Here is a 12,899-nt window from a genome sequence, read left to right on the forward strand (position 1 = left end):
ATGATGAGACAGACCCCTTACAGCTAGAAGATTTAGGGGAAGAAAGTGACATTGCTTCAGAAGATGATGTGGAAGAATGTCCAGATGTGTCTGATACAGGTCAAGATGGAGAGAGTGAGGAGGATGCTCAAGACATAGAAACATATTACTTTTCTGGTTATTAAACATTTTTTTTTACACCTGATTATATGTATTCTCATTTATTACATTCCTATTAAGGTAACTGATCACTTTTAGAGCATTGAAATTTTTAAAAAAGGAAAATATAGCCAATTTTCTAGCCTGTGCCGGACAGGCGCAATACCCCTAAACTCGTTATGAAACATATTGCCCCTGACGGAGGGTTAACGTGGTCCAGTTTTTCAATGTCTTTTTTAAATTGTGGTGCCCAGAACTGGACATAGTATTCCAAATGAGACCTGACCAAGGAGGAGTTGAGGAGCATGAGTTGCCTTTTGCCACTATTGTGGGCTGTGTATAGCTAACTGATTGACTTTTGTTATCAAATGTTTGGAAAATGGAAAAAAAGGATAGCTATTACGTTGTTATTGTTGTATTTTACATGTACAATTGCTCAGTTACCAAATATGCATATATTTTTTTAACCTCCTCAATGTGACATTGCTATCGATCGCAGCATATTAAAATCCAGCTTTTGAATCTCTTCAATCAGCATCATAAAATATTACATAAAGGTGTGCAAACTGCCTGAGCCATCAACGCATCTTCTTCCCATTCAGGTCCCTACAATAGTGCATCCTCTGAGTGGAGATTTTCCGTATAAGAGAATTTTCTTCATTGCCCAGTCCAGGATGGATAGGGACAGGGACAAGATGGCAGAGAGACTATTACACCTCACCCTAGAGATCCTCTTCCGACTTACTGGAGAGGTGAGAGATTCTGATGACGTCACATTACATCATTCTTATCTATAGGAATAACAGATGGACAGAACTGGAGAGGTGAGGACTCTGGAAATGTCTGTAGTGAGATTTATTAATGTGTCTCTCCATAACCAGGATTACAAAGTATTGAAGACCTATAGTGAAGGTTGTCAGGCCCCTGTGTCTGAGGGATGGGGAATACCCCTGAGCCCCATCACGATGCCTGCACCTCACCCCATGATACATGAGGACTTCAAAGACCAGAAGATCCTAGAACTCACCTACAAGATGATTGAGCTGCTGACTGGAGAGGTGACACTGCTGGGAATGCTGGGACATTATATAGTAACACTATGAGGGGATTGAGGTGATGACATTATCATTGTATGTGTCAGGTTCCTATAAGGTGTCAGGATGTCGCCGTCTATTTCTCCATGGAGGAGTGGGAGTATTTAGAAAGACACAAAGATCAGTATAATGACGTCATGATGGAGGTTCCCCAGCCCCTCACATTACAAGGTAATAGGGCTAAATACGCATGACCTATAATTATCTGTATTTAAATAATGAATTCAGCCCCTGTATATGTTTCCCCCAGATCTATCCAGTGAGAGGACAACACCAGAGAGATGTCCCTATCATCTTCTTCTTCCACAGGACTGTAAACAAGAAAATCCCAATGTTCCTTTGGATCATCAGGTAGATGGAGAGAAGGTGTCATGAGATCTCCCCTATGATGTGTAGATGTCTGTGAAGGTCTTGTGCTCAGTCTTTTTTTATCCACCAGTATTATATGTTTTATACTTGTGTAATGATGTAAATGGTGGAGATGGAAGGATTAGAGCTGATCATAGATGAAACTTCTCGATCTGTCTGTAACTTTTACAATATTTGTTTCAGGGAGAAGATCTGACCCATATTAATACTACAGAGACATATGTGATTGGTGATGAGTGGTGGAAAGAGGAGATTCCTACATATGACTACACAGGTGAGTAGTAACCACTAAATGCAGAGAAGTCACAGATTATTCTCAGTCACCGGCAGTGGCTGCTTTATTGGTGGTGTAGTCCGGTCATATCACAATCAAGTGATCACCATACTCCTGCTAAACCAGTTCATGCTCCTCCAGCTAAAACGTTCCTTATTACTTTGGTCATTGTAAGTTTTTCTGTTGGAGTGAGATTGGTTTTGGCCAGAGCTAACACACCGAAGGATTCACCCTAACCCACGGAATTAAATCCTTAGCTGCCCAGATCTTTAAACTGCAAAGCCAAATGACCGCATACGTGGAATGTGCTGACAACTTTGAAAATCATATGAAGAAAAATCTAATCATTTTGATGGGTCAGGGTTTCATGTCGAATCACTATTCCGTGTTTTGTTAGCACCAAATCTGGATTTCTTTTGTTCAATCTTTGCTTTTTTTCTATGTACTCAAATATAAACAGTAGACACAAGAAAGTGAATACAGTTGTCATATTTTTCCCTTTTAATTCCAAATATCTGCCTAGGGTAACTGTAACAAATGAGAGAGATTAGTATTATTCCAAAGCGAATACATGGAGGCCAGGCAGCCCACCCATATCATTTTTTTCAATGTCTTCTAAAATGTATTTAGAATTAAAAAAAGAAAGAAGACAGTAATTAAGTGAACCTGTCATGTCCCCAAAACACTATTAACCTGTAGATATGGGGTTAATCTGCAGGTTAAGAACGTTCTAAAGCTGATCTGCCGATGCATTGAAAACCCCACTGCTGGGAGGAAATTAGTTTCTGTCTTTTAGTCATAGAGGGATGCCAGATCGTCTGCAGTCAGTGCTTCCTCCCGGAAGCTTCTGGCTTTCAGTCAGAGGCATCCTAGATTGTCTTCAGTCCTTGCTCTAAACATTGTAATCGGCGAATTTAAGCAACGGCACTTTGTCTGACTGCCTGCTCAGTGCAGAAATGGTTGTCGGTCAAAGTGTCAGGACATGCTTACAGAAAATAATTCTCCCTAACCTATTTTTGTGGGGGACCAAATGACTTTTCAAGTGACTTTGAGGTTCCTATGTTTTAGAAAATTGCACTCCTTATAGTTTAAAAAAGCACATTCAGGAACATTGTTAACCCTTTAAATTTTGTATCACAATAACTGAAAAGAAAACTTATCAGGTCTTTATGATTAAATGTTATGTTAAACATGTGTTTCGGATACCGCCATGCAGCTTCTTCTCAAACACTGATATACTGTATACATAGAAGCTAGGAGAGATAGTTATTAAAAGTTAACTTTTAATTACGGTATATATTCGCAACCACACAACTGAGAAACCGATACCAAGTCCTTGTAGAGGACGAAGATGTCACACCTAAGGATGAGGCACTACCAGGAAGCAAAGAAGAAAAGGGCGCACTGCAACACCTAGAAGTGACAACAAAAAGTACAGCCAAGAAGCAAAGAAGAGTGGTAGTGGTGGGAGACTCACTACTGAGAGGCACAGAAGCAGCCATCTGCAGACCAGATATAACCGCAAGAGAAGTATGCTGCCTCCCAGGTGCGAAGATCAAGGATGTGACCGATAGGATACCAAAGCTCATCAGATCCAAGGATGTCCACCCATTACTTCTGATACATGTTGGCACCAATGACACAGCAAGAAAGGACCTACCCACAATCTGCAAGGACTTTGAAGAGTTGGCGAAGAAAGTAAAGGAACTGGATGCACAGGTAGTCTTTTCTTCTGTCCTTCCAGTAGAAGGGCATGGTACCAGGAGATGGAACAGGATCCTTGATGCGAACTACTGGCTGCAGACAACATGGAGTCGGATTCCTTTACCACGGTGTGAATTACTTGTACAACGGACTCCTCGCCAGAGACGGACTACACCTCAAAAAACTGGGAAGCACACATTAGCCAGAAGACTCGCTGCACTCATCAGGAGGGCATTAAACTATAAGAAGAAGGGATGGGAAGAAAATTGTTGGATGCGAACATGAAGCCAGAAAATATACTGATTGAAGGATATGTGGATGGCAAAGAAGACCCAAGGCAACATACTCAGAAGAGAGGTAAGAAAATTTCTAAAACAATCCACAGGGAGGAGATTGGAATAAAACAAAATCATCTAAACTGCATGCTTGCAAACTTCAGAAGCCTGACAAACAAGATGGAAGAACTAGAAGCAGAAATATCTACAGGTAACTTTGACATAGTGGGAATAACCGAGACATGGTTAGATGAAAGCTATGACTGGGCAGTTAACTTACAGGGTTACAGTCTGTTTAGAATGGATTGTAAAAATTGGAGAGGAGGAGAGGTTTGTCTTTATGTAAAGTCTTGTCTAAAGTCCGCTTTAAGGGGGGATATTAACGAAGGGAATTAGGATATTGAGTCCATATGGGTCGAAATACATGGAGGGAAAATTAGTAACAAATTTCTCATTGTGGTTTGTTACAAACCCCCAAATATAACAGAAATCATGGAAAGTCTACTGCTAAGGCAGATAGATGAAGCTGCAACCCATAATGAGGTCCTTGTTATGGGGGACTCTAAATACCCGGATATTAACTGGGAAACAAAGACCTGCAAAACCCATAAAGACAACAGGTTTCTGCTATTAACCAAGAAAAATTATCTTTCACAATTGGTCCAGAATCCAACCAGAGGAGCAGCACTTTTAGACCTAATACTATCTAATAGACCTGACAGAATAACATCTGCAGGTCGTCAGGCATCTAGGAAATTGCGACCACAATATTGTACAGTTTCACTTGTCTTTCGCTAGGGGGACTTGTCAGGCAGTCACAAAACACTGAACTTTAGGAAGGCAAAGTGTGACCAGCTTAGAGATTCCCTTATTCTGGTTGACTGGGACAATGTCCTCAGAAATAAGAATACAGATAATAAATGGGAAATGTTTAAGAACATCCTAAATAGGCACTGTAAGCGGTTTATACCTTGTGGGAATAAAAGGACAAGAAATAGGAAAAACCTAATGTGGCTAAAAAAAGAAGTAAGAGGGGCAATTAACAGTAAAAAGAAAGCATTTAAACTACTAAAGCAGGATGGCACCGTTGAAGCTGTAAAAAACTATGGGGAGAAAAATATCTAAAAAACTAATTAAAGCTGCAAAAAAGGAAACAGAGAAGCACATTGCTAAGGAGAGTAAAACTAATCCCAAACTGTTCTTCAACTATATCAATAGTAAAAGAATCAAAAGTGAAAGTGTAGGCCCCTTAAAAATTGTGAGGAAGGAATGGTTGTAGATGACGAGGAAAAAGCTAATATGTTAAACACCTTCTTCTCCATGGTATTCACAATGGAAAATGAAATGCTAGGTGAAATGCCGAGAGACAAAGAAAAGCCTATAATAAGGGTCACCAATCTAACCCAAGAAGAGGTGCGAAACCGGCTAAATAAGATTAAAATAGATAAATCTCCGGGTCCGGATGGCATACACCCACGAGTACTAAGAGAACTAAGTAATGTAATAGACAAACCATTATTTCTTATATTTAGGGACTCTATGGCGACGTGGTCTGTTCCACAAGACTGGCGGATAGCAAATGTGGTACCAATATTCAAAAAGGGTTCTAAAAGTGAACCTGGAAATTATAGGCCAGTATATCTAACCTCTATTGTTGGTAAAATATTCGAAGGATTTCTGAGGGATGTTATTCTGGGGGATGTTATTCTGGATTATCTCAGTGAAAACAACTGTTTAACTCCATATCAGCATGGGTTTATGAGAAATCGCTCCTGTCAAACCAATCTAATCAGTTTTTATGAAGAGGTAAGCTATAGACTGGACCAAGGTGAGTCATTGGACGTGGTATATCTTGATTTTTCCAAAGCGTTTGATACCGTGCCACACAAGAGGTTGGTACACAAAATGAGAATGCTTGGTCGGGGGGAAAATGTGTGTAAATGGGTTAGTAACTGGCTTAGTTATAGAAAACAGAGGGTGGTTATAAATGGTATATTCTCTAACTGGTCGCTGTGACCAGTGGGGTAACGCAGGGGTCAGTGTTGGGACCTGTTCTCTTCAACATATTTATTAACGATCTGGTAGAAGGTTTACACAGTAAAATATCAATATTTGCAGATGATACAAAACTATGTAAAGCAGTCAATACAATAGAAGATAGTATTCTGCTACAGATGGATCTGGATAAGTTGGAAACTTGGTGGCAGAGAGGTGGCAGATGAGGTTTAACAATGATAAATGTAAGGTTATACACATGGGAAGAAGGAATCAATATCACCATTACACACTGAATGGGAAACCACTGGATAAATCTGACAGGGAGAAGGACTTGGGGATCCTACTTAATGATAAACTTACCTGGAGCAGCCAGTGCCAGGCAGCGGCTGCCAAGGCAAACAGGAACATGGGGTGCATTAAAAGAGGTCTAGATACACATGGTGAGAGCATTATACTGCCACTGTACAAATCCCTGGTTAGACTGCACATGGAGTACTGTGTACAGTTTTGGGCACTGGTGCTCAGAAAGGCTATAATAGAACTAGAGCAAGTACAAAAGAGGGCAATAAAATTAATAAATGGGATGGGGGAACTACAATACCCAGAGAGATTAGGAAAATTAGGATTATTTAGTCTAGAAAAATGACGACTGAGGGGCGATCTAATAACCATGTATAAGTATTTAAGGGGACAATACAAATATCTCTTCGAGGATCTGTTTATACCAAGGAAGGTGACGGTCACAAGGGGGCATTCCCTGCGTCTGGAGGAGAGAAGGTTTTCCACCAACATAGAAAAGGATTCTTTAACTGTTAGGGCAGTGAGAATCTGGAATTCCTTGCCTGAGGAGGTGGTGATGGCGAACTCAGTCAAGGGGTTCAAGAGAGGCCTGGATGTCTTCCTGGAGCGTAACAATATTGTATCTTGCAGTTATTAGGTTCTTTAGAAGGACGTAGATCTGGGGATTTATTCTGACGGAATATAGGCTGAACTGGATGGACAATTGTCTTTTTTCAGCCTTGTTATCTATGTTACTATGTTATATCAATTTTATAAGTAGACTCTAATGGTGGATTAGCCCACAAACAACTAAGACAAAGACAAATGGGGAAACAATACCCAGAACACACATCTGTTGTAATTATAGGCAACAGAATAAATAAAGTGTGCTCAATGATAGCCATACTCGGTCTCTCCCATATCCGATTGAGTCATGTCTTGAAGAATGGAGCAACATAGGTGCTAGCCATATGAATAGTCTTGTATTTGCATTAACTAGAGTCCCTTGTCTTGCCCCATGTGAAGACTCCCACCCTAATAAGGGCAGTAACCAAGTGTGATCCTGATCCTAAATATGGTAATCTTAATTTCCCACCAAACGCTTTTCTTGCTCCAAGAGAGCAGTCATCAAGGGATTGTATCTGTGGGGGGCTAATAAAAGAAAGTCCTGCAGTGAAAGGTACCCTACAGAAGTGGTGCAGCGCTCTATACACCCTACGTAGAAGACATGAAAGGTTCTTGTAGGTCTAGACTGGGAGTTTTAAATGTGCTGAATGCCGAGTGGACTCGCAGGCAAATGTCTCTCCGGGAACGGTGCTACATTCTCCACATTCTGTCACCCAATCAAAATAGCTAATCCACCACCGTCCCTCCCTCCCCAGGGGAAGGTGTCAGGTGATGCCGGATGAGGCTTTCCTATTAAGTGAACTTGGATGTGTTCCTGCAGAAAAATGAAGGAGAGTTTAACTTCATACTGTGCTATGGCGTGCTTAGAGATAAGAATTCCTTTGGCAGGAAAGTGCCCATAGAAAAGATATACCGATTAAAACAAATCAGAAATATAAAGCATTTGAAATACTTGGGCCAAATGTTATTATTCAGATACTACCGGCAAGAATAAAAATGTCCAAATGCAAATACATAGATCGTGTTTCTATACTACTTTTTATCAGATTTCATAAGTAGAAATGTACATCCACAATTCAGTAGGTTAACCAACAAGAACTATCACCACTCTCAGCAAAGGCACTGCATGAACGGCGAGAAGTATGTACCTGTGGTTATGTTTCAGGGGCCCAGGTGCTTGAGGAAGGGGAGGAAATGTATTTTCTTAAAATGTATCTGCAACTTCTCCGGAATCTGACAATATCCCACTGTTTTCAGCACTTGGCAGGGCTCAGAAGAGAAGGAGCACTATTCAGACTCCATAACTTGGCTGTGAGTGGGTCTCTTGAGACAGTGTATCTATGGATATCTGTATTGAACCAATACTTACACAAACAACTTCATCAAATAACTTCGACTCGACTCATGAATTAAGATTCCATAAGAAGTTTACGCTCAAGCTGAAGTCTTGTATTATGCATATGTATCAGAGATGAATTATGAAGATTGCTTTTCAAAAAACTGACCGTCACATCCAAACATAGATTAAGTGTGAACAGGTGCTGAACCTTAGAGTTACCAACTCCTATACAGTCAAGCAAAAAAGGCAGCACACTGCAGCGCTAACACATGCAAACATGAAACACAGAAATTGAATTGCATTACTGCACTAGAAATATGAAAAATGAGAGCGTTTAGCGCATAAAAAAGGCCAATTTTATGTGTACCTGATAGCCACTTTACGGCATCTCTCTTATACCAGGTCCTACGCTTTCCTTCCTTGCTGAGAATAAACGTCTCCATGTGAATGGGTACCTATGAAAACCTCTTCTTAGACAACATTCTCTCACTCTGTGGAGGGGTACTGAAACGGGATTATGAAGATTGCTGACACACTAACTGGGGAAGAACAGAGGGGTTACTTGCATCAGATATGGCCTACAGGGAGAGAGACAGGAGAAATTTCTAAAAGCAAAACTAATTCCATAACAGTGTAACAGCAAAAAAACAATGACCGTACAATACTGTGTGATTCCCAAGTTGGGGACATAACAAACACCCAGGGCTGTCAAGTAGGTAAGCCAAACCTCTGACTCCTCAATTCCCCTGACTCCACCTCACTACTGAGCATGTACGTAAAGTGCAGCACAGATTCATCTCAACTAAAAGCCGAGATCCTTAGATTAGGAAAAAAACAGACATTTATAGGACATTTCATAACTTTCCCAAATTCTTATGAAAAAATTTACATCACATGCTGCCTTGTACTTCTGTACCCAATGTATCATATATTTTAGGAGTCGGTCCATTTTATACCGACTCCGACTCCACCCAAATGGACTCTGACTCCAAAGCCCTGCAAGCAGTGTTTGACTACTGGAACACAGATTTTGCTGTAATAATTTGCGAGCACCATTTTCATAACCCCAAGGTGCCGGAATGGCAGAGAACCAGAACAGAAGAAAACCCAACAAAATCATTCCATTTTCCTCAGTGAATTCACCTATAAGACTAGTGACTATTTTGACTCCACAGGAACTTTTTGGAAATTAGCACGCAGTGGATTTTGCAAAGTGAAAATTTCAGACATACCATTTTATTGCCCAATAAATAGTGCCTGTGCTTCTAGACACATATGTAAGGAAATGAACACACTGCCCATGTTTGCTTGTAGAAGAAACAAGCGTTAATCTTATGTCTATCTTATGTATATCTTGTTCGATATAATGTGGATTGTCAATAAAAAGCTGGAAGGAAAGTAAAAGCGCAATAGGGTCTTATCTGGGTATTAAGAGATCAGATTTTACTCAGAGTGAGCCCAAACACATGCTCATAGAATATTAGCTGTTGCAGATCCACTGGTTTTCTTCGTGACCAGCCAGAGTAAAGAAAAAAAAAAAGTGGGATAAAAAGGTGGATTAACTCCGCGCTGCTTGAAAGATAGAAGTCCAAATGGATATTCAAATAAAAAGTGGCTTTATTCAAATAAATCCACTTTTCATCTGAATATCCATCTTTCAAGCAGCACAGATTTAATCCACCTTTTTATCCCATTTTTTTCCTTTATAATGTGGATTGTGACATGTGTTAGTAGTATTGATTAAAAAGTGTGTAGTTTGACAATTGGGATAGTTGGTTAATGTTTGGAACTAGCCCAGAGTAGGAGGAGCTGAGTTGCAGGATAAAGAGGTTGTCCACTACCAGTAAAACCCCTTCTTGATCAAAATGTTTGGAGTCTATAAAATAATAAAGCCTATACTCACCTCCCATGTCAGCGCCGTTCCCGCAGTGTCAGCATTTGCATTCCCTGGGCTCTCGTGCGGTTGATGTGATGCTGGCGCCCAATTAGCGCTTGCGTCCATGTCCCTACCTTTGCATCAATCCAACATGAAGAGGACGCCTGGGCTGCAGCCAATCTCGGACTTTTTCTTCCTGCTCAATTTGATAGGAGGCGGGGACAGAGATGCCAGCGTTGATTGGGCGCCTGCGTCACATCTCACAACAGCCCCAGGAGACGGAGAGCCAACACCACGGGGACAGCGCCAGCATGGAAGGTGAATATTAACTTTATTATTTTATCGGGGCCAAGCAAGGGGTATGAGAAAAAGTTGTACAAGAAATGGGCAACTTCTTTAAGTGAGTTTCCTTTCAGAGCTTGGAGTGCATAGTAAGCGGACCTAAAGGTCCGAGGTGAGCAGTGCCGCATTCTGTGGTGACCCTAAGTGAGAGACCAAGGAAAAAGGATACAGATACTCGGAGCAGTAGTGACTGCGGGACAGAGTGACTTTCCGGAAACGGGTCCTAAGAGAGGACACCGAGCCACAAGACCCCGAGACTGTAATGCTTGAAGGTTACTGACCTAAGCAGGACTGCATTCATGGGACGGGAAAAGTGTCCCAAGTGGGAGTTCCAGATCATCAGCATTACCAGCAATACTGGTACCCTAAAGGGGGAAGGAGAAGGTGGAAGTGCAGGACGAGTGGACGAATCGTGCTTAGCAGGACTGTAGTGTTCAAGCTGGGTTGTGGTGAAGTAGTGAGAAACAGTGGACACTGGACATAGAGAACACTAGAGAGAATGAAGGAAGAAAACTGGAAAATGCTTCGAGTTGTAAAGGAAACTTTTACAACTCAAAGACTTTGTACCCGCTATCCCTTGCATATATTCCCTTTCAAATTCAGAAAAAAGTTTATTCTTGAATGGTGGTCTCCCTCATTGAACTGTGTAACATCTGGTCCTGGCAAGCCGCCAACATCAGTTACATGTGGCCTACATGGGCAGAGCACCCTCACAGCACAAGTCCACACACCCAGCCAGGGCCTCCATTTTTATGTAACGTGCCAGGGTGCAACAGACGACTGCATCGCCCCCTACTACCACCCTGTGCCCCATTACACACTCGCACCATAAGTGAGTAGGTTATTCCCGATACAGCAATGCGAAACATGTGGGAGCTAACAGTATTTCTGCACACTACATTCTATCCTCCATATCTTCACTATCACACACAGTGCCATCATTTTCTACAACGCGACACTTGCATCAGTTATCGACTCGGTCATCCATCTCGAGCATAGCAGAATGCAATGAAGCAAAAGACAGCCCTGACACAACAACCTCACAAAAAAGCTTCGGCAAGTGTTCAGGGTTGCAGAGCTGTGCTGGATGAGAATGCACTCGCAGGAAGATTTCACCCCATTCAAACAAGCAACTTTCACATTCAAGTCACCCCTTGCCTTTTCTAAACAAGCCTACATCACCACCCTTGTATCTTTATCCCACAACCCCAAACAGCTATTCAACAACTTTAACTCAGTCCACTGCCACCTCCGACACCCTCATCTCGGCAGAAGACTTTGCTGCACATTTAAAAAATAAGATTAACCAAACAAGACAAATCTTAACAGCCCATCCACCACAACCCTTGTGTATAACAGGCCACTGACCATCCCTCATAACCTTCCCACCATCACAGAAGGAGACCTTACTCATCTCCTCTCCAAAGCATGCTTCACCACTTGCGCACTCAATCCCATCCCACCTCGCCAACCTCACCACTCCGATCCTAAACCATTTCTTCATCCTATCTCTAACCTCTGGTACCTTCCATTCTGCTTTCAACCATGCCACAATCAAACCTCTTCTGAAGAAGCCATCCTTTGAACCGACCTCTACGTCCAGCTATTACCCCATATTGCTGCTCCTGTTCACCTCCAAACTCCTCGAACAGCATGTCCATGCTGAATTTTCCTCCCATCCCTCATCTAACTCACTGTTTGACAACCTAAAGTCTGGCTTCCATCCCCACTATTCCTCCGAAACTGCACTGACCAAAATTACTAACCGCTTACTGCCAAAGCTAACAGACAACTCTCTGTACTCCTCCTTCTAGACCTGTCCTCTGTCTTTGACACAGTTTACCACTCCCTGCTACTACAAATCCTCTCTTCTCTTGGAATCAAAGCCCTTGCCCTCTCCTGGATCTTCTCATACTTTTCCAATCGCACATTTAGCGTCTCCTACTCCCACACGACCTCATCCCAAGCTTTCTGTTGGTGTCACTTAAGGCTCTGTCCTGGGACCCCGTACTCTTCTCAATCTATACCTTTTGGCCTGGGACAACTCATAAAGTCCCATGGCTTCCAGTGCCACCTATACGCTGAGGAGACTCAGATCCACCTATCTGACCCATTTGTCACCTCTCTGCTGTCCAGAGTTCCAGCTTGTCTGTCAGCCATTTCCTCCTTCCCATCACGCTCCATAAGGCTCAATTTAGACAAAACTGAACTCATCATCCTTCCTCTACCTCGTTTCACTTCCCTGCTTGATCTATGCATCACAATAAACGACATCACACTTATCCCCTGTACCAGAATTACATTGCCTTGGAGTAACCATCAACTGTGCACTGTCCTTTAAACTGCACCTTCAAGCTCTCACCACTTCCTGTCACCGCCAACACAAAAATATTTCCAGAATCCATCCTTTCATCAACTCTGAATCTACTTAAAGGTTAGTTTATGCCCTTATCTCCCGCCTCAGCTACTGCAATATTATCCTCTGTAGCCTCTCAGCAAACTCTCTCACACCTCTCCTTTTCTCCTCACTACTCCTCTGCTTCTCCCCTCTGCAAATACCTTCATTGGCTCCCTATTCCCCAAG

At 42.0% G+C, this 12,899-nt stretch overlaps 1 protein-coding gene across 1 annotated transcript in view; it reads left to right on the forward strand.

Moving 5' to 3' along the window:
- LOC143768180 (uncharacterized) overlaps positions 1-12,899 on the forward strand; it is a 166,687-nt gene that overhangs the window by 23,774 nt on the left and 130,014 nt on the right. The window contains exons 6-7 of the mRNA XM_077256869.1: positions 741-890; positions 1,020-1,196. Coding sequence (XP_077112984.1) covers positions 741-890; positions 1,020-1,196 — 327 coding nt within the window. The remainder of the gene's footprint in view (positions 1-740; positions 891-1,019; positions 1,197-12,899) is intronic.

The sequence above is a fragment of the Ranitomeya variabilis genome, chromosome 4 (assembly GCF_051348905.1).
Source record: "Ranitomeya variabilis isolate aRanVar5 chromosome 4, aRanVar5.hap1, whole genome shotgun sequence".
Lineage (NCBI taxonomy): Eukaryota > Metazoa > Chordata > Amphibia > Anura > Dendrobatidae > Ranitomeya > Ranitomeya variabilis.